At 43.3% G+C, this 23,126-nt stretch overlaps 1 protein-coding gene across 1 annotated transcript in view; it reads left to right on the top strand.

Moving 5' to 3' along the window:
• The window catches only part of RPS6KA5 (ribosomal protein S6 kinase A5), a 126,655-nt gene extending 103,766 nt beyond the window's left edge, over positions 1-22,889 (top strand). The window contains exons 10-17 of the mRNA XM_090271297.1: positions 22-147; positions 538-671; positions 1,338-1,431; positions 4,768-4,938; positions 8,117-8,308; positions 18,128-18,287; positions 19,626-19,789; positions 21,066-22,889. Coding sequence (XP_090127423.1) covers positions 22-147; positions 538-671; positions 1,338-1,431; positions 4,768-4,938; positions 8,117-8,308; positions 18,128-18,287; positions 19,626-19,789; positions 21,066-21,305 — 1,281 coding nt within the window. The 3' untranslated portion in view covers positions 21,306-22,889. The remainder of the gene's footprint in view (positions 1-21; positions 148-537; positions 672-1,337; positions 1,432-4,767; positions 4,939-8,116; positions 8,309-18,127; positions 18,288-19,625; positions 19,790-21,065) is intronic.
• Positions 22,890-23,126: the final 237 nt, after the last annotated feature.

Raw genomic sequence — 23,126 nt, 5'->3', positions numbered from 1 at the left:
ACCTTTGCCTCTGTTTTTTAGGGCTATTCCTTTGTGGCTCCTTCTATTCTGTTCAAGCGGAACGCAGCCGTCATAGACCCGCTTCAGTTTCACGTGGGAGTTGAACGTCCTGGCATGACCAGTGTTGCCCGAAGTGCGATGATGAAGGTATATGGATACGGTTAATTCAATGACTTATTTATGGCCCAAGAACTCATACTGATTAACATTCTCAAGTCTAGTTAACTTAATAGACTTACTCTTTGACCAAGATGCGATTTTAAGAAATGGATAAATAGAAATAGCAATATTTGCCCTAGAGAATTATTAACATCAGTGTAAATAAGCTCTTTTTACAATGATAGAAAATTAGGTATCTTAAATAAATTATATAAATGAACATAGAAATGAGCTAAAGTAAGATGAATTTTAGAAGATTATAAATGTATTCCATTCATACTTATTAACATTAATAATGTCCTATGCCTTTACAGTTTTGTTTATCCCATGTGTATAACTACTATTTTCTTAAGTTAAATGATGTTGGTTTCTTATCAGGACTCTCCCTTCTATCAACACTATGACCTAGATCTGAAAGACAAACCATTGGGAGAAGGAAGTTTTTCAATTTGTCGGAAGTGCATACACAAAAAAAGTAACCAAGCATTTGCAGTCAAAATAATCAGCAAAAGGTAGGACCATTTCTGGCAGTGTGTCTTACATGTTCATCCTAGTCCATGGAGTCTGTAAATCACGATTTTTATTTAAAAGGATGTCAGTGGCCTGTTGTACCCATAGATTTAGCCGTTCGCCTATCAGTCGATCTGTTTTACTTCTAACTCTAATAGATATTTCTGATAAAGAAATTCACTTTTGATATAAATCATAGTGTAACGAGCTTTTGACTTTATTATGAGAAAGCTCATAATAAAGTGATATTTAAGCAGAATTGCTTAGTGAGTTCAGCAGCTGTTGTCATTCCTATTCATTATATAGTTGAGAAACTTTTAAAAAATTATTTCTTAATCTGCTGGTAGCTTTGAGACTCAGCTAGTTGTTTTAGTAACTGATTATTACCATGATTATATATTCTTATTACCAAATTGTCAGGCAAGTAAGGCATCCATTTCTTTGTGTGATTAGCTCTTTTCTGACTCAGAAACAGTCTTCTCTCAAGCATAATGCATCACTTGTTCTGGTGGGTAGTATGACTCATTACTTTCATGGAAGCTTCATTCTGATACTTTGACACTCACGTTCTGAATGTACCGTACATAAAACAAAATGAGGGTTGGGGCAGTGCTGACGTGAAGACTTGGTGAAGGCTTGGTGTAGAGACAACCTGTTTCATCTTGTAGGATGGAAGCCAATACTCAGAAAGAAATAACAGCTCTGAAGCTCTGTGAAGGACACCCCAACATCGTGAAACTGCATGAGGTTTTTCATGACCAGGTATTGCCATCGTTTTCTGTGCATACTAATTCACATTCAAGGTTCTACTTTTTACCAGTGTTGTCGGTGCTACGGGGTCCGAGTTAGGAATGTGGGACATCACCCGGACGCTGCAGAGGGCAGAGAAACCACTGCGAACCCACGCTTACTCCCCGTAATCAATGCATCCTTTCACTTCCGCGTTTCTCCTTCAGTGACAGTCCCATGTGACGTGGGAGGACAGAGGGCCAAGAGCCCAGGGCCGCTGCAACCAGCTGCACTATGCTTGTTACCAGATCCCCTGCCATCACCGTAGCTTCGTCACACATACCTCTCAGGACTCAGCAATGTTCAGCCTTCCACTTCCTTCCACCTCTGATGAGAATGAGCTAAGGAACAAATCAGAAGCAGGAGGCAGAGCTGCGTCCCTTTCATACTCTTGTGCACGTGGCAGTTTCTGCTCAGACCGCAGGCCGTGCCGCGCTGCCCCCTCTTCGTCTGTTCCCAGTCCTGACTTTTACCAGGAGCTAACACAGACACGTGACTTTGGATACAAGGGGAGCACCACTGTGTCAGGCCTGTGTCTCCTTCCCAGTTCCTCCACTGCCATCTCCTGGGACAGAAATTGCTTCATTACAGTTATCTTTGTCTCTGAGACTGAGGAGGATGACACAGCCCTACTCAAGACGACATACTGGACACAAGAGCTAAAACCAGTCATGGTTTCACCGAAGAAGAAGCTGAGATTCAGAAATGTCATGAGACTTGTCCAAGGTCATGTAGCAACTCAGTGAAAATCGCATGGACAAAACCTGGTCTCTGGTTCTGGGCTTTCTTCTTGCACTGCAGTGACATCCACGTCCTAAGATAGCTGCCCCCCCTTCTCTACTACACAGACATCTCCCCAAGGGCTGCACCCGAGAAGGATACAGCCTGGTGAAACCAGGCAGCGGCAGTGGTATGACTGTAAGAACTGCTGCTGTTTCTTGTCATACCTCATGTGGTCTGGTACTGGGCCAGACACTCCACACAGATTATCTTGGTCAGTCCTTATGGCATCGCCATGAGGTCAGAGAACTGCAGCTCACAGAAGGGCAGTAACAGGGTCTCACCATTTGCATGTACCGTGCTGGGGTCTGAACCCAAGCTGCCCAACTTCAGAGCAGGATTTTAATTACTTTGCTCTACAGCCTGGTTTTCGCATCAGGTGGGTGAGCAAGAATAATACTGTCTTCTTGCTCTTTGGTTCTCATAGACTGAAAAAGAACATCTTTTTGGCAAGAAGTTGGTAGGAAATGCTCTTCCTGCTCCTCCACTGCTTCCACCTAATTGGGCTAATCAGCTACAGTGGGGTGGGGGTGGTGAGTCCCCTGTCCGCTGGAGGTGCTCAGAAAGAGCCTGGACAATCGCCTGATGAAGATGGTTCACATAGCAATCAGAGGATTGGTCGACGACCTTCAACTCCCGCCTCTGTTGTTTTGTAGCTGTCCCCCAAGCTCCATCCCAGCAAAGACATTCGACCTCTGACCTTCAGGCTGATGTCAGATTGTAGGAACTGCATTCCTACTATTTTATGTCACAAGTTATATTTATTATATGCTATTTTTATATTTGAGAGTTACTAGGATATAAATTGTGTCATGTTATAGTCTTATAGTTGCTAGTATAAATATATTTTCATTCTAATATGCAATTGGCATCTTGGGTTGTTTTATCCATGATGGTGACAGTTGTCTGGATTGTCCCCAATCCACATAGTCTTGATTTGAACTGATGGGTGAAATTGACTGAGGGCGGGACTTAGCCTTTGACTGAGCTGCGGTGTAGTTCATTTTGTACCATGGTTCCTGCTTTACTCCTTTATTAGTTTCCCATTGGCAACAAGTTACCACAGACTGAAAGCAACACAAATGTATGTCTGACAGTCTCCCAGGTGGAAAGGCAGGGTGTCAGCAGGCCTGGTCCCTTCTGGAGGCCCTAAGGGGCAGCCTGTTAGCTGTCTTTCTCAGCTTGTAGGGACTGAAACCCCTCCCTGCATCCCTCCCATCTCTTGTTCCCATGATCCCATCTCATACTATTGATTCTGATGAGTAGTTGAGATATTCCGCCCATCTCCAGATCCTTAACCACAACTGCCAATGCCTTTACTATGTCAGGTCACAGCCACAGGTTCTGGGGAGTAGAATACAGGCATCTTTGGAAGGCCATTATTATTTCAGATACCACATACACATTTCGTCATTGTTACCTACATTTTATTTGTAGGGTTCTAAAGTTAGTTCATGGAGGTAAAGTACTATCCCCAATAAGTAAGCAAGAGAACTGGCCTTCAGATCCAGGTTTGACTCCAAAACGTCTCTCTTAAGCCACTATAGAGTAGGTATTGCCCTCCTTTTCTTTTTTTCTTTTTTTTCAAGCTCACAGGCATATACTTGTAACAGACCTCCTACTTTGACCTTATTTGTGTGGTGTAGAATTGGCTTGATCACCAATAGCCTGAGAACAATTCTCTTCCTGAAAGGGTTGTTCCCCCTTTACAATGTCCCCGGTAGGTGCAGGATGATGTATTTATAATTATCTTTTTATGAAGCAAGTTTGCTAGATTCTGCTAATTCGAAAGGAAACATACGTATTTTTTTTTTGAGTGATGTTGGTGCTATAATGCATAGCACCCGAATCTGAATATTTATTTGATGTATTTTAAAAACCATTTATGTTCCCTTGAGAACTACTATAATTCCTATATTTTCAAGAACTATGTTGTTTTCTTTATGGAAATGTATGGAAAGCATAGCAAGTATTCAATGTATAACTGGTTAAACTAATAAAGATAATGCTGTTGGGATCACAAGCAGTTATTAAAAATGAATCTACAGTGAGTGATGAGTCTTTGCCAAGGGTAATAACAGGAACCCTGAAAGTCATTTGTTAAGCCCTAACAGGAGGTTTCAGGTGACATCACCAAACAATGCCTCTAAAAAAGTAACCGCCGGTAACATGGTTTATTATTTAAAGCAGCCAATTTCACATCATCAGCGCTAGATCACATTTTAACAGGAAAGATACGTAAACTTGATAGAGGGGGTTGGAATGGAACTCAATTGAAAGAATTAGTCAAAAAAAGAATATATAAAGACTTCACTGCAGTACTTGAAATTTTCCATTACCAAAATAGAATTCTAAAAAAGCCACATTGTCCTTCAGCTCCTGCTTCTAAAATACAAGGACTGCTGTTTATTGCTTTCACGAAGGGTTATTTAAATGTATTGGTGATCGTTAATAGTCAACCAGTGTTTTATGTGTTAATAAACGTTTTCTTCACCGAGGCCCTCCCCATTGTTGGTCTTTCTCTCCTAGCTTCACACTTTCCTGATAATGGAGCTTCTGAACGGGGGAGAGCTGTTCGAGCGCATTAAGAAGAAGAAGCACTTCAGTGAGACGGAAGCCAGCTACATCATGCGGAGGCTCGTGTCGGCCGTGAGCCACATGCACGACGTCGGAGTGGTGCACAGGGACCTGAAGCCGGAGGTAGGAGGGCGCGCTCTCTTTCCCTTCCGCCTCGCGCCGCTGTTAAATGGTCCCCGCATGTGTGTGGCTTTCCTTTCGCAGGGCTTTCTGCTAAGTAGATATTTGGCACTATCCTGTTTCTTGGATTATTTTTTCTATTTCAATCTAAAATACACTTGTCTTTTTCTTTTGCCAGCTGATCATTTCAAGGCTATATTTGTACGTGTGAGAGCCTTTTATGGCAGAAATACTTTATGCAACTGTTGTGAACCAAAAATAGCAGTGGAAATTTTTGTAGCAGAAAATAATATCCCTTCTGTATGTATACCGTTTTAGAGGTTTTTTTAATAATGTATTTTGAAAGCTTGTTTTTCACATTTGTAATCAAATTGATTAGCTAATGAATAGGAATGCATCTCATTCTGTTCCAAATATTAAAACATAAAGAACTGTCTTGGTTTAATTACTTGCGCCACCCTTATGTGTGCTTTCCTTTGCTCACGTACTCTAATATTTATAGAGCTGTGTAGCAACGCAGAAGTAGCAGCTTTTTAAGTATATTTTTCCTTTGAAAAGGTTAATAAAGAAGGTTCTAACTCTAGAATGATCCTTGTTTAGTATCAAAAATAAGAAAGTTCCTCCCTTTTAGGAAATCATTAAAATAATGATGAAAATTTAAAAGCAAAACCCAGTAAGTTATGAAAGAACACCAGTGAATCATCCTTTACCATATGCAAAATTATACCTATTTCCTCTTTAAAATAGACCATTATTTTAAGTTACCTATGTGATTATAATGCATTTTCAAATATATTTAAAATAATTTACTTGATGTTTATTTTTTGTGTTAGATCACAAAAAAATCATTTCTCAAAAAGCACCACTTTTGGCCTTTATTTAAGTATCTTGGCTATTTGGTAGGAAGAGGATGTTTTTTAAAATGGAATTATGTGCATTCAAACATAATTGACTGTTCCTAAAGTATTTTAAACATCAATTATGTGCTTTCTATTACTGTTATTTACACTACTAGCAGTTAATCAAAAATGAATGTGGTTTATGAACTTGCAACTATGATATAGCTGCCCCTCCACCTCCTTCACCAGAGCGCTCACTTTCCTACGTACGCCCACAGAAAATATGGTGCTCTGTGCATTGGAGCTTAGTCATCTGTTTTTAAATGTGAAAACACACCACTTAAATGTGTTCTTGGTAGACAAGAAACAAGCATGTAATTTTTTTAATTGAAAAGATCTGTTGCACGGCTGTATAGAATTCGTTTTCCCGTGTTTTATTCTTTGATAACCGTCCATCTGTCATCTCATGAGTCTCAGATGATGCAACTGTCCTCTCAGCAGAACTTAGTTTGCCTCCTATTTTACTGATACCTAATTCTTCCTATTTGTTATAAAATTTTCCTTTCACACAGTCATTTGAAATGAAGATTTGTCAGATTATTTAGGATATTCTACTATAATTACAATCCCAAATAAAAATATTTTTTTGAGAAATGAAAATGTACCTTTGTACTAACATTTCCATAATAATTAAAAAGCTTTTGTTCTGACTTTTAAATGGTAGAGTATATTATTTCCAAACTAAAAATTTAATACTTTTTTCAATGATATAGCATTTTAAGATCTGATTATGAATCTTTTGGTAGATATTTATGTGGCATTCATTTTTTGCATAGGCAAAATCCTCAATTCTAGGTGAGACTCAGATATATTTCGAAGCCGGCTGATATTTTTAGTAAGCTGCTTTTTGTGTTTGAAATTGGTTCCCATGCTCTTGAAAATTTTTTTAAAAATTATATCAAATTAGTTTCAAGCAGAACTTGAGACAAAGATACAGGGGAATTAAATGGTTGCTCCCTCCCATTCCTGCCTGTATACACCACACTCCACCCCTCTCCTTCAAGGACTAAGATTAAGGAAGTCCATTGCCATTCTTGATAAGGACTCAACTGAAGGCCTTTTCAAAGACGTGGTAGGCTCAGTGATGACAAGTGTGCTTAAATCTCTGCTCTGCATGTAGCATAGCGCCTGGCCTGCAGGAATGAGTCCTGTGCGCCCAAGTACACGTCCGTGAACCCCGCCTGTGACTTCAGTTGTAGTGAAGCCTTAAAAACATTTCCATTAATTTTTTTTGTCCCTCCCACTTTACTTACTTTTAACTTCTGAATAAAAGGCTTAGAAGATATTTCTTCTTTGTATCAATGAAATCTATGATGCTTTTTAAAAATTCCAGTTAGAATGATGTTAGCAAAGCAAGTGATATTGCAGAACTGAGGAATAATTTAGTGAACATTAAAGGTATAACAGGTTTTGTTAGGATGTCTAAAGACAATATAGTCAGTTTTACTCACTGTGGGTACTAGCTTGATATGCTAATAAAAATGATGATTTGTGCATCAGTACAGTTAGCATTAATTAAGGATGTAATAATTATAAAAGGTAGTACAGCAAAACCTTAATGACTGAGAAGCCTTAGTGGATGAATGATTCAGAATAACAGTGTTCCAAGTAATTGAGGTATAATATCCATAAGCATCAAAAATGTTTTAAGTATTAACTGTTTTGGAGAAAATAATTCTGAAATGTATGTCTCCACCATGTCTTCTTTAATAGACTATACTAAATCTTATATAACTACTTATTTATGACTTGGTTCAATGGACACATTAATCAAAGCACCTACTGTAAGACTATGCCAGACCCTCAGGATGGAGTCATAAATGAGATGGAATTATGGTCTAATGCAGATGAAGACATCAAACCTACTAATGCAGAGGCAATATGTGCCAGGAAGGAAGTATAAATAACGCTAGGAGAAAATATAAGCAGTCCTAGCTTCAGTTTGGTGGCATGGTTGGGCTCACGTGTGCCCTCTTGGAAGGGATGTTGGTGGAGGAAATAGAACACAAACACTGACTTCCAGGAAAGCACAGACAAAGCTCTAACGTCAGATGACACATGTGTGATGCAGTTGAAAATGCTTCATGTGACATTGTAAAATTAAAGTAATAATAAAATTACAAAGCAGAGAACAGCAGCACGCTGACATCCAGCGCCCGGACCCTCCCCATCAGACGCTCTCTGGGTCTGAATTCAGTGTCAGTATAGAATTTACAGAAACGGCATCACCAAGTCCCGTGACATTTTCATGAGAGACTGATGTCAGTATTTGTGTCTTGCAGAATTTATTGTTCACTGATGAAAATGACAATTTGGAAATTAAAGTAATCGATTTCGGGTTTGCCCGCTTAAAACCGCCTGATAACCAGCCTCTCAAGACCCCCTGCTTCACTCTTCATTACGCGGCCCCGGAGCTCTTGAACCACAATGGCTATGATGAGTCCTGTGACCTCTGGAGCTTGGGCGTCATTCTGGTGAGTTCATGTCAGCAGAGCTGTTCAGCCTGGTCAGTTCCCAGATGTCCTCTGGACCTCAGTCTCTCTCTGCTGCTTTTCCTAAGTTCATGAAAAAATTGACAAATTGGTTTCTTTTCCCTTAGAGGCCTGACAGAAGATTATTCCCCTTTCTTAAAATTTACATTGGAGAAAATGTAAGAATTTAGATTTTGTTTCTTTTTTCAAAATATTTAAGGCAGCTGAGTTTTATGTGAATAAAACAGCTACATATTGTGTTTTTTGAAGAATAGTGTATTTTCAAAAGATATGCATATTAGATACAGTGTGAAAATAGCAAGTGACTAAATAGAAAAACATTAAAAATATGGTTTTTGAGGTTTTGAGACCAAAACTGTAATTAAAGAATATCATTTAGGTTAAATTAACAAATTAATAGATAAAATTAGAAATGTGTGTAGTAACTTATAGTAATCACGATGAGCATGCTCTTCACAAAACGTCCTTGGCTGCAGTGATCAGAAACAGAACATTAAGCTAGCAAAATCTCCGCATGCTTTTTCTCAAAATAGCTTTTCTCTTTATGGATATAATTTGTCATGTATCATTTTCGGGAGAAATTTTCAGACCCATACAGAAAAATAGAAGAAAAAAGTGAAATCACTCATAATCTCATCATACACGGATGACGATGAGCTCTTCCTCTCCCTCTAACTCCCCCGCCCCCGCCCTCTCTGTATTGTATATTCCTTATAAGTTTTTCTATATACATGCCTGTATACTTGGCTTTTTAAAAAATGAGATTATGGTATATTTATACACATAGTTTGAGTCTCAAAACTTAACTATTCACTAATGAGAAGTTAGCATTTTCCAGTTTTGTACTAATTTTAAACTATATAAATTAATGTTTTTAATATATGTGCTTACATTTGTCTCATTATTTGTTTAGAATAGATTTCTAGGAAAAAAGTATACACATTTTTATTTTGAAATCTATGCCTATATTTCCTTCTAGAAGATTTTTCGTATTATGTTCTCATGAACTGTATACAAATACATGGATGACTATCATTTAGTGTTAAATTATTTCCTGCTGTTGTCATTTGCATGCATTTCTTTGATGAATATTGTCAGCATATTTCCATGTATGTGGACATTTGTATTTTTCTTTTATGAATTGCTGTTTAGGAGCTTTGCCCACTTTCCTATGGGAAATTTTTCTTAATAAATTTTAAAGCTGTGTTAAGGATTGTAATCCTTTGTATGCCATTAATATTGGAAATGTTTTTACTGGCTTGTCATTTGTTTGAAAACTTTGTTTATAGTAATATTGGATTTTAATCCTGTCTTTAGAGGGATTTAAATAGAAAAGTTTTTGTTTTTTTTTTAAATTTATATGAAGTAAGAATGTCAGTCTGTTCTTTTATGGGATCTGGCTTTGATGTCAGATTGTCACTCTACCCCAAGATTATAAAAATATTCTGTTAAATTTTTCTCTAGAATTATATTTTATTTTTATACTTTAGTCTGCACTCCATCTGGGGTTTATTTTGGTGTCAGCTTGTTTTCTCCTAATGGCTAGCCAGGTGTTCCTGCAGGATGGTTCCTCTTTTACTTTAGACTTTATATGGTTTCCATTTTAGTAATTTTAAGTCATCCTTTATCATTTTCAAACTAAAATTACACATTTATGAATCAGGTTTTTAAACAATAATAAACAACTAACTTCTGTAGATCTGAGAGTTTTATTTAAGGACTCGAACATTATTAGCACTCTCCTAAAAAAATAGGTCTAAATAAAGAAGAGCCTTTGTCTCTCGATAATACAAGATTACCCCTTGTAAAAGAACCTTTGCTTGAAACATAAACCAGTTATAACCATTATTCTTTTCAAGCTTTTAAAAGATAATCTTAGACACACAGGCAGGGATTTTGGAGCTTCCGAATGCCATATCTATGGAAGTAACTTTGTGTGAACCTAGGGAGGGAAGAGGTGAGTGGTGCTTCTCTCCAGATCTAATTGTCACGTTTTGAAGAGAAACGGGACAAAGAACCAGTTTAATGATACCACAGGAGCACAATAACATTAGCCAAACTGTATGAAGTTCTACAGGACAAAGAACCCAGTTTCTCCAGAAAATAAATGATAAGAAAACATCGTGTGGGAACCTATAGATTAAAAAAACATTTAAGAAACAGTGTTTGTATTTTACTTGAATTCTGATTCAAGCAAATTCTAATTTCAATTCTACTTATTAAATTCAAACAAAATCTGAGTCATAAAGATGTAATTAAAATACACAACACATATAACACAGTTGGGGGAATGTGAATATTGTTTGAATATTAAATTATATGAAGGAATTACTGCTAATATTTTTTAGGTAGATAATGGTGTTGTGGTTGTGGTTTTAAAAACCCTTGCCTTTTAGAGATGCATAATAAAATGAGGGTGGAAAGTGGAGTGAACACCTGCATTAAACCATTAAGAAAGAAGAGAGTGCTTTGCAGACATTCCCACTTAAACGACTGCGTAGCACCAGAGGGTCTAGATGTAAAGCCTGAACTATCCCATAGCAAGCACAGAATTTATTTGGAGTCTCCTGATTTGCCTTAGAAATCTATGGTCCTTTTGTATGTTGCATCTAATAATCGTGAATGTGGATATTTTAATATGAAATAATTATATTACCCCCACGGAATACAACAAATTCACCAGGAAGATACATCACATAGTATCATGTGGCTTTGATTATAACCCAGTCTACCTTGTGGATGTGCAGTCCCCGCTGGAAACACACCGAACTTTAATTAAAACAGAGCTTACACACTGTCTTAGTCTGCTCTGTGCTGCCATAACGAAGTACTGCAGACTGGGTGGCTTAACAACAGACATTTATTTTCTTACAGTTTTGGAGGCTGGGAAATCTAGTGAGGGGCCAGCATGGCGGTGTTCTTACATACCCTTTCCTCTCATACTTGGAGAGTGATCAAGCTCTGTGGTGTGTCTTCTGGCAAGGACGCTAATCCTCTTCACCCTCGTTTAACTTAAATTACCTCTGTATAGGTCCTGTCTCCAAATACAGTCACACTGAGGGTTGGATCTTTAAAATGAATTTTGGAGATACAGACATTCAGTTTATCAAACCGTATTTAGAAAATGTATGACAGGATTATATGATAACCCATGAGAATACATAATAACATATGTACGAGGTCTGTCCAGAAGGTAACCAGCCAAGTAATATGAAAAATAGGACATTTATTGAAGGAGACACAAGGTACAAGAAACATTGTATATAGGACAATGACGCCTCAGTCCCTTCCAAGTAGGCATTTTGGAACCTCACACAGTTCTCCCAATTGGCATCAGCTGCCCCGTCATATTTTCTTGAATTTCATCAATGGTCTGAAATCTTTTCCCTTTCAAAGGTGATTTTAGTTTGGGGAAAAGCTAGAAGTCGCAGGGCACCAAATCTGGGCTATAGTAGGGATGAGTCGCCTGGGTGATTTGATGTTTCACAAAAAAAATTTTGCACAAGACGTGATGCATGAGCGGGCGTGTTGTCATGATGAAGCCGCCATTCGCCAGCTGCGGCCTTCTGAATCATCCGAATGGTTTCCGTGGAGGAACGTTCAAGCTTAATGCAAAGTCTGATGCAGATTCGTTGCTCTGTTCTCTCAGTCATTTTGCATGCTATGGTCACACAGTTCACATACTCACTTAACAGTGTCTACCGCCCCCACTGACAGGTACAGGGAAGTCCTCATTGTTCACGCATGTGCACTCCAGCCCACTCTCCTTGGCTGCCAGGTTACATCAATGTCACACAAACCATTCTCATATTAACAATGGCTCGACTTTCTTCAGACAAACCTTGTATAAAATACCCATGTGTGATACATAATTTCACTTAAAACATATTTCTTTTATGTGTTTTATTCAGGAGACCTTTTTTATTTTTTTACCTTTTTTTCCAAATGTTTATTTTGAAAATTTCAGACCTAGAGGAAATTTGAGAGAATGATACTGTAAACATCTAACATTCTGCTACATTTGCTTTTTCTTTCTAATTTCCTCTGTGTGCACATACACGTGTATACTCTCCATGTGGGTGTGTATGTATACATGTACATGCACACATACCTAGATATTATATGTATAGATGGACACACAGCTACAGAATGCGTGACAAACACATTCTTCAAGTGCAAAGAGATCCACCAGGTGTCATGGAGGCACCCCCGCTCCCGCCACTGGCACCAGCTTGACCTCGTCATCACCAGAAGAACGGATATTGGCAGCACCCTCCTCACCCGCAGCTACCACAGTGCAGACTGCGACACGGACCATGCCCTCGTGGTAAGCAAGGTGCGCATAATGCCGAAGAGGTTGCACCACTCCAAGATGAAGGGTCGCCCACGCATCAACACCAGTTGTGCCAGCAACCCAGTTAAGACCCAGCAATTCATCAACAAGATGGAAGATGCACTCGGCGAGGGAGTGGCGGCAGATGACATTATCGAATCCAATTGGTCACGTCTCCGCGACGCCATATACAACTCCGCCATTATTGCTTACGGGAAGAAAGAGCGGAAGAACGCTGACTGGTACGAGGCTCACTGGGAAGAAATGGAACCCGTGATCGAGGCTAAGAGGAAGGCCCTACTGGCTTACAAGGTCACGCCCACTCCCAGTACACTTCAAGCTCTACGGGCTGCCAGGAACAAAGCCCAGAAGACTGCCCGCCACTGTGCCAACACCTATTGGCTAAACCTGTGCAGAAGCATCCAGGAAGCCGCCGATATAGGCAACGCACGAGGAATGTATGAGGGTATCAAGAAGGCAACAGGCCCAATCCCCTCCAAGATCGCCCCCCTTAAGTCCAAGACAGGTGAGGTCATCTCTGACCAGGAACAGCAAATGCGGCGGCGGACCGAGCACTACCTCGAGCTGTACGCAACGAAGAACACCGTAACAGACACTGCTCTTAACGCCATCCCAGACCTACCAGTCATGGAGGAGCTAGACACCCCACCTACTGCGGCAGAGCTCGGCAAAGCCATCGACCGCCTCGCTTGCGGGAAAGCACCAGGAAGCGACGGAATCCCTCCAGAAATCCTAAAGAGCGGGAAACCAGTCCTGCTACAGCCGCTCCACCATCTACTCTGTCTCTGCTGGAAGGAGGGTTACATCCCCCAGGATATGAGAGACGCCAACATTATCACCATGTACAAGAACAAAGGAGACCGCAGCGACTGCAACAACTACCGGGGCATCTCTCTCCTCAGCGTCGTCGGCAAAGTATTCGCCTGGGTCGCTCTTGCCCGCCTGCAGACCCTTGCTTCCCGCGTCTACCCAGAGTCCCAGTGTGGCTTCAGAGCTGGCCGTTCAACAGTGGACATGATCTTCTCCCTACGCCAGCTGCAGGAGAAGTGTCACGAGCAGCATAAACCACTCTACCTCGCCTTTATCGACCTTACGAAGGCGTTTGATCTGGTCAGTCGAAGCGGTCTCTTCAGCTTGCTACGGAAGATTGGCTGTCCACCACATCTGCTTGCTGTGGTCATGTCCTTTCACGACAACATGCACAGCACGGTGTCCTACAACGGCGCAACCTCTGAGGCCTTCCCAGTCAGCAGCGGAGTAAAGCAGGGCTGCGTCCTCGCGCCTACGCTGTTCGGAATCTTCTTCTCCATGCTCCTCCAATACGCCTTTAAGGACTGCAGCGAGGGTGTCTTCATTCACACCAGATCCGATGGCAAGCTCTACAACCTGGCCCGTCTACGAGCCAAGAACAAAGTCAAAGAGGTGCTCATCCGTGAGATGCTCTTCGCCGACGACGCAGCTTTGACATCACACTCCGAAGAGGGACTCCAGCAGCTAGTCACTTGCCTTTCCCACGCATGCAAGGAGTTCGGACTAGCCATCAGCCTGACGAAGACGAATGTTATGGCTCAAGGCACGGGGACTCCCCCATGCATCACCATCGACGGGTACACCCTGGAGGTTGTCAACGACTTCACTTACCTCGGGTCCACCATCTCGAGCTCTCTGTCAGTCGACTTGGAGGTCAACCGGAGAATCGCCAGGGCAGCCACAGTTATGGCCAGACTGAACCGGCGAGCGTGGAACAATTCCAGCCTCACTGAGAAAACCAGACTGCGCATCTACCAAGCCTGCGTACTCAGCACTCTCCTCTATGGCAGCGAGACGTGGACCACCTACACAAGGCACGAAAGGAAACTCAACAGCTTCCACATGAGGTGCCTGCGACGCGTCCTGCATGTCGCCTGGCAGGATAAGGTCCCCAACACCGAGGTGCTGAAGCGAGCCAACATGAGCAGTTTGCATGCAGTTCTTAGTGAGAGACGCCTCAGGTGGCTCAGCCATGTCAAAAGAATGGATGCAGGCCGTATCCCCAAAGACCTCCTCTACGGCGAGCTAGCAGAAGGCAAGAGGATGAGAGGGCGCCCAAAACTGCGGTTCAAAGACATCTGCAAAAAGGACATGACACAATGCTCCATCAATCTCAACACATGGGAAGTTCAAGCAGACGACCGCCTAGCCTGGAGGCTCGCGGTCAGGCAAGGTACGTCACGCGCGGAGGCTGCGCGCAACGAGGAGGCGGCCCAGAAAAGATCGAGGCGGAAGCAGCGTCAACAGCAGCAACAACAGCCATCTGCCTTCACCTGTAACAAGTGCGGCAGGGATTGTCACTCCCGAGTCAGACTGCACAGCCATTCTCGGCGGTGCAGATAGACTCTCAAGAAGCTACGCCATCGTCTCTCGAGACGGACGGCTGCCGACGACGACGACGACGAGATGGACACACCCATCAGGTCCCCTCATTCCACTTGCCAAGAGATTCTCCCAGCTGCTTACTGCCCTGGCTCACCAGGAGTGGTTTCCAGAGAGCAGCAACAGGGGCTTGACCTCACACCAGAACCCTTCAGCTCCACTCCGCGGCTCTTCCGTTGCCATTGTTGGGGCCCGCACACATCCTCATCCTTCACAGATCGTTCTAGCACAGTCGGCTCTACCACATCCTGTGGCCTCAGCAGCAGGACAGTTTGCATTACAGCTTGAGCTTACAACAAAACCCTCTTTACTCTGGGCCTCACTTGAAGCTGGCAGCCTCCCAAATCACCTGGCAAAAGGATTGGGGAGTATTCTCAGCTGCAGTACATGGCCCCGCTCAAATCCAAGGAAGCCCACTACAGCCTGTTCCTTCTCTAGTGGGACGAGGTGCAGCGATCTGTCTTTCAGAGGGGAGCATCCCCAGGCCCCAGCCACTGGTGCTCTAAACTACTGGTGTGACAGTCCCCTGACTGTAGTTCATCTCCCACCGTCTGGCATGCGTGTGTCCTCTAGGGCACTTAGGACGCCTGCCAGTTTCTGCTTCCCGGGTCTCATTTAATGAAGACATCAATACGGAGGGCGAGCATGGGTCTCTACGGAATGTCGGGATGATGGAGGTCCCCGCAGACTAGGATGACAGAGCAGGCAAGTCAGCATGGCTCTTGGGTGAGACGGTGAATGCTGTCCTCGCCATGTCAGGACTTCCTGCTGGGATCTATCCCACTGAAGGGCACCAAGAAGAATCCACTGACCAGGTTCACAGGAGCTTATCAATGCCAGAGTCAGGTGACCTGTGCCACGTTCAGCTTGGCAGCTGATCCCTGCCGGCCCACTGTAGCCATGGGCTGCAGTACCCTCGGGTGTGTGTACTGTCCCTGTTCTCAGTTCCTCGTCCTCACGGACTGTGCGCCTTAGTAACGTAATTGTGTATAAGCTTTTGCTTCAGACTCTGCTTTCCGAGGAACCCAAGATAGGTGGTGCCAGCAGGACCTTGAAAGCAGACCTTCTGAAGAAGGCCTCTGAAGGTGCATGTCTCCCCCCCCATTTTCCATAGGGAATGGGGGTCCGGACTGCCGTCCAGCCAGAGGGTAGTGAGGGGATGGAGAGTGGGTGTGTAACTGAGCCGGCCATGCTTGTTACCAAGTGCAGTGGATTGCCTGAGCTTGTTACAGTGTTTTTTATAGATGAAGAGCTGGTCTAAGAGAGGCTGACTAATTTTCCCAAGGTAGTAAATTACAAAGCACTTGTTTGAAGCCAGGTCTGTCTGACTCGAAAGCTCATTTCTCCCCTTCTGTGCCACGTGTCTTCTCTCTGCAGTAATGATGCCAGAGGACAGATGGGTGGGACTTTGCCAGCTGAAGAAAGCAAGGGGTGTTCTAAGGAGATGTAGTAAAGTCAGGAGGGTGGAAGTGGGGCTGGAGCCTGGGAACCGCGGAGGTCGATGCTCTCAGGGCAGCTGTAGGGGAGCCAGGGGCATGTTGGATGGGAGTCTGCTGCATAAATGTTAACTCTGTGTCTGGAGCCAGGTCACCAAACAGGCAACAGAGAGGAATGTACGAAGCACCGGCAGACGCGGTGGTCAGGAAGGAGACTGTTGAGGCGAATGCTGGGCAGTTTCTCCTGAGCCGTGGACTCTCGTTCAGTCCGATCCAGTGGTGGCCTTCCGTCCGCACCAAGTTAGATTCAGGAGGTTTGGGGCTTTTTCAAGTTGTTTGTCTTTGTTCTACAGATGTTCTAGCATTTCCTTCTTCCGAACAAATATTTTTCTCATTATGTTGCTTGAAATCGGGAACAGGTTTCTTCTCCTTTCTTCTATTTTCAAACTCTCCAATCTCAGGGGTATAGTTTTTCTTCTCAGGCATAGCTTTCTTTTTCAGGAAGTCCAGATTTGCCCAGAGCCTCCTAGTCTCAGGGAAGCTCAGAGGGTCAAGTTTCTTCTATCTGCATTTTAGTCCTGCGACTTCCATTCTTCTTACTCGGGTTTTGTTGACCGCCTCCTGGATTGTGTCTCTTGGTTTTCCCTTTTATGTTATTTTTATCATCCTACCTGGGAATTCCCGTCTTTTCTGAGAGCCAGTGTGTAAGAGCTGCTTCACCGTCTTTGCCATCATGAGTGTGCACCTGCTTGTCAGACAAATAACCAGAAAAGAACAAAGGTGTATTCCTTCTAGGGTCCTGGAATGTCTCCATAGCCCTGTACGGCCAACGTCAGGCTGGGGGTGGGATGGAGACTCTGCCCTTTGTGGTCCTTCCTAGCTAACCAACACCTCCATCCCCCTCTCCCCATGATGTTCTCTATGGTCTGTGCGCAGACATGGCTCCTTCCTGACCCCAGCTCCCTCCACCCCTGCAGCCCGTCAGGCTCTCCCGAGCAGGGAGCACAGCAACGAAGTTAAAGGGTCACTTTTCAAAGATCCAGTCTCTGCAATAAAGACAAGCCTTAGTTTTTGGTTTCTCTGTTGACTTTTTAAAGGACAAAACCTTACATGTAAATTTCCAAACACACGGCTACAATGAAATAAGGTAACTGTGGAGAACTCATTGTATTTGGCACAATGAGAAAAATAAAATTAAAATGGGGATAATTACAAACAAAATAAGGCCTAAATAAAAAAATAAATAAATAAAGTTCTTATCCACAGTTAATGTCCTAAGAAAAGGATGTGTGGGATCAGATAGAAAAAAATAGTTATTCAGGGGTTCTTTTGTTTTTAACTTTCTGTTAACCTTCATACCATCTTTTTGAAACAGTTGGATTATTCCTTTTTTATTCTTCTTGTTCTGAATAGTTACAAAAATCACTTTAAATCTCGATATCATAACAAGCCATTCCTCACTATTTACAACTCTTTGAAATGTGTTGGCTGTCTCAGTGATAGGAATCATGTAATCTTTTAAACCCAATAATGCTAATCATGATACACTGTTGAATGAAACATTCTGCTTTGTTCCCTTTTTTTTTTTTTTCTCGATAGTATACAATGTTGTCTGGGCAAGTCCCATTCCAGTCTCATGACAAAAGTCTGACGTGTACCAGTGCAGTGGAAATCATGAAGAAAATTAAAAAGGGAGAGTTCTCCTTTGAAGGAGAAGCCTGGAAGAACGTGTCCCAAGAAGCTAAAGATTTGATCCAAGGTATGATTCCGAGAAAATGGTACGTTTTATGTGATGTGCGGTGATTGAGGTGGGTTCATGCCATTGCACGTGTTTGTTTGTTAATTACTCAAGAAGGACAGGTTTCCAGGCTACTGCGTTGAGCCTTTTCCCCTTACAGAACATTCTCCCTCAGCCGTCCTGCCCACAGTCACCGCACGGACTGGCACCTGGACCCGCCAGCATCCCAGGCTGGCCCTTCCGAATCCGACCTGTGCTTCTTTACTCCCCCCCTCGCACGTGCCACCTCCCTCTTTCGCACTGCCAAGGAGCCCGGCCACCAAAGCAAAAGCCGGCCACCACGCTGGCTCCCTGCCTTCCTCGCCTTCCTGAGCCGGTAACTCGGTCCTGCAGGTTCAGCGTTCCCTCCCCGTTCACACGCTGCCACCTTAGTCCTTGTCACCACCCCCCCCCCCCAAGATCCTAAGATATCCTTTCAACTGGTCTCACTTCCTCTGACCTGACCTGTCCATCATCGATCGGCAGAGTGACCTTCCTGATGTCCGAGTCCGCTCATGCCTCTCTTCGGTTACAACCCTTCGGAGAACCCATTAGCTCGGGCTGCTCCGCTGCGGAGCGCTCCGAGTCCACGGCCCCTGGTGGCCTGGCCCTGCCTGCCTGCGCCTCGCGCCACCCTCGCTCTGCCATCGCGGGACAGTTGGATCCCTCAGCTGCGCTGCGCTTCTGGCTCCCAGCTCCCAACATGGCTGTGCAGTGCTCTCCTTAACCCCGGGGCGCCCTCCTCAGGGGGTCCACCCCTACTCGCCCCCCAGGATCCTCTTGCGGAAGCTTTCCTGGGCGCCCGCGCTCCCCAGCCCACGCCCTCCCTGAGCCACCGGCACATGGTGCCCACGGATTTGCTGTTGCCCTTGTCCCCGATGGTGCAGCAGCTGGGTCTGTCTGCACACCTCCTCGTGGCTCCTCCGGGAGTCTCGCCCCGCCTCGCCAGGCCTCACCGCACTCCCTGCCTTAAAGAAGGTGTCTGTGCGTGAACGCAGTAGACCTAGGGGCTCGCTCTTCATTTGGAGTTGACCCAGTCACCACTGGGAGTCCGGGCGGGGCTGGTTACTTTCTCCTGATTAAAAAGTCAGTTAGCCCACAGCCTCCTAGAAACAGGCTATTGTGGGCTTGAGCATTAGCGTCCATTATTCACTAGGGGATTTAAATGCTTATGAAAAGGTCATTATTTTTGTAGGAGGTCGAAGCCTTATAGAAACCACGTGTCTTGGGAGCATAATTGAGACTTATGTCCAGGGTTGATTTTAAACTATGCTTGAAACAGCAGATCATAAAATAAAAATATCTTGTTTATTCCCACAGGACTTCTCACAGTTGATCCAAATAAAAGGCTTAAAATGTCTGACTTGAGATACAGTGAGTGGCTTCAGGATGGCAGTCAGCTGTCTTCAAATCCGCTGATGACCCCCGACATTCTCGGCTCCTCGGGGGCTGCTGTGCACACCTGCGTGAAGGCGACCTTCCATGTAAGGGCCCGTGCTCCGCACGTGTGTGTGTGGGGGGTGACGAGGAATCAGAGACACACTCTTACTCATGCAGCTGGAATAATGTATCCTTCTCATGTTAGGTGTCTAGGAATCCGTCATAATATAAACACACTTAGAAACAGTCACTGCTAACCCACAACGTCCTCGGCCTTTAGAGTGGGTTTGTGAGATAAGGCAGTGGTCTCGCATTTGAATAGCTGACGATTTTCTGTAGGTAATGAAAACAATGTGCAAAATATCAGAACGCTTTTCTCTTAAATAAGCTAAATCATTTCCTTTAAAAACAATATACAAACATTAGTAACTCAGGCACATGTGAAAGTTTGTCCATTCAACAACCATTTTGTGCTTCATATATTCTAGAGGCCAAAGGGGATGGGAGGTAACTTGTTTGGCAGTTGGCCACGCGTGTGTATTGGAAAGGCTGAGACTACATGGCAGTGACTGTGCACCGTGCCAGGCAGATGCACATCCATGGACATCATTGTCTAGGGATGAGATTCATTAAGGAGAAATAAGATTACCTCCGAAGGGTTACCTTGGGAAAGAAGGGAGAGCATCTCCTCTTCAGCTGCAGAAATTGATTAAAAAGTTAATGAAGTAGGATATGTAGAGTTGTAAAGAGACTAAGCATTTGTAGCAGATGATCCAGGTCTCGGGGACAAATGATGCGAGGTTGTGCGGGGCCACCACAACAATGCCTCAGCTTGAGGCTAAGAAAAGTAAAGACAGGCTGCTGTGAGGTTAAAGCTGGCCTGGGGCTTGTAGACCTAATCTTCTCTGGATATATCCAGTGGCCAAGATACACCCAGTCGCATTGACTCGGAAGTGAAGAGCAGGTGCCCGTAATGGATTAAGTCTGCTTTGTATTCGGACTTTGTGGTCACAGTTTTCAATCCCAGACACAGAACTAGTAAGAGTGATGAGTGATGGGAGTGGGGGTAGATTGCTGATAGTCTTTAGGAATGTCCAGTCAGTCAGCGTTTTTTATTGAGGTAGCTCCAACCTCTTCAAGTGATGTATTAGAATCATGCGTCCTGGACAGCCTGGGCGGCTCCATTAAACAGCATCCTCAGAAATCTTCCCACGAACTGCTGCGCCCACAGGAAGTTTGGATACAGTGGTTTTTAGGACTTTGTTCCCCAGACCACTTGGAGCTGTGGTGGACAACCCAGAGTTGTCTTCTGCTGTAAGTCATCATTGCCAAGACATCTTCAGTCCTTGTACCTTCATCCCGTTCCCTTTTTCTCCTCAGGCCTTTAACAAATACAAGAGAGAGGGGTTTTGCCTTCAGAACGTGGACAAGGCCCCTCTGGCGAAGAGAAGGAAGATGAAGAAGACCAGCACCAGTACAGAGACGCGCAGCAGCTCCAGCGAGAGTTCCCATTCGTCCTCCTCTCACTCTCACGGGAAAACCACCCCCACAAAGACACTGCAGCCGAGCAATCCTGCTGACAGCAATAACCCGGAGACCCTCTTCCAGTTCTCGGACTGAGTGGCGCAGGACGGGCAGGAGCGTGACCGGTGAGCCATGGCACCGCGGGTCCCTCAGCGGTTGCCAGAGGTGGTGTGTTGTGCGTTTAAAAAGGAGTCCCACTGGTCTCCTTGGAAGCTGCCTCTTAGGGGATGTTTTCAGGAAAGCCCAATTGGTCTTCCTTGTCCCAAAGCACTGGACAGAGAATGTTACTATGAAGAAAGCACCTGTCACACTGTGGAGCACCCTAGCATGATGCCGGCCAGACAGTTCGGGAAGAGCGGAGGCCCCTGTAAATTTAATTAGGAACTGATTAGATCTGAACAGCTCACAGAGCAAGTCACACATTTCTCAGACCGTTTCTCAGACCGCAGCCGCCGAGAGTGCCTCCTGCTGTGATGATGACGCCTTTTGCTGCGCCCGGTGCATAATGTGGGTTATTAAGAGATTTGCACCCTTTGAACAGTAACTCATCAGAGAAAAATTCTGTTCACAAAGATTTTGTAATGAATTTTATGTGTGGCATAGACATTTCTTGAGAGAGGATTTTAACTTATTGTTTTTATTTTATGGTTACATATGATGATAACCTGCTATAATTAATCATTTTCTAAAAAGTAAAAGAAAAGCTATAAGGACTTAGGGTCCCAGGCTCTATATTTGGACTCACCTGAGATGCATGCTAAGCTGCATATGTTTTTAATTTTGCACTGCTCTTTCCTGGCAATTTGCTTTAATGGCTATTGCAGAACTTAAGGTACATGTCTCTGTTTTAAGTAATATTGCACTTTATAAAAGAATACAAATAAAGCAAAACTATTTTATAAAGTGCACTGTTTAAAGCATATGTACTGTATTTTTGCCAGTTTTTCTATTACCTACTTTAAATTTGTCCTCGCATTCCCCTTCTGCTCTGTTTGAAACAAGTAGAATGGTCCACGTGGCATGACGTCGTTAGCCACTTAGGCACTGATGTGAGGGAAACCTAAAGGGAAATCCTGTTAAACACTGTGCTTCATATTTGTACACTGTGTTGTGCTGCAGTGAGGCATTTCCTCCTGTGGCTGGATATCATGTACATAATATTTTAGAATCATAACTATGACTTATTTGGAAATTTTCCTGTTAAATTTTAAATCAAGTAAGCATATTTTATAAACTTATGCAGAGCACTTTTATTGCTCAAAAGTTCTGAATTCATACAGAAAACAAGTGCTATGTGAGGAAGACATTTCCCTGAAAGATTGCTGCAGTTAAAACTATGATCAATTCATTTTCTATGCAAAAGAAATAAGTGGTAGAATTTGTTATATTTTCTTTTAAAGCCATCACAGAAAATGTTAGGACTCAGAAAGGTGATCTTTGCTATGTTTACAGGAATCATGCTTTAAAAGATAATGCCCAACGTATTTATTTTATAGTTTTTGTTAATGGTAACCTCTGGAGCATTCGTTTGGAATTTGGGCATGATATTTATTTATTCATTTCTTGAGATGATGCAGCATTAATTTCAACCAGTTATGAATACTAAAAATAATTGCACTCTATGTAACAGTAGTATATTTATTGTTAAATCCATGTATATATTAATAGCACAGGCAACAAAAATGGTAAATATTAAAATATTTTCAAAAATTATATCATCTTGTTCACATTTTTGTCCACAATTGTTATTGGAAATCACTTGTTATTCTCTTTAGTGACCCCAATGACGGCATAATTCTGATTGAGTCAATTGTACTCCTAGCTTTCAGTCATTCCTAGTAATGGTAGGAAGTCTTATGTGAATTACCCAACTACAGCTCATTCACAAAATGTGATTCTAGCTGGCACAGATTTATA

The sequence above is a fragment of the Furipterus horrens genome, unplaced genomic scaffold (assembly GCF_987537825.1).
Source record: "Furipterus horrens unplaced genomic scaffold, mFurHor1.1.pri manual_scaffold_3, whole genome shotgun sequence".
NCBI classification, from domain to species: domain Eukaryota; kingdom Metazoa; phylum Chordata; class Mammalia; order Chiroptera; family Furipteridae; genus Furipterus; species Furipterus horrens.
Note: the sequence above shows the minus strand (reverse complement) of the source record. Positions and strands in the feature narration are given on the sequence as shown.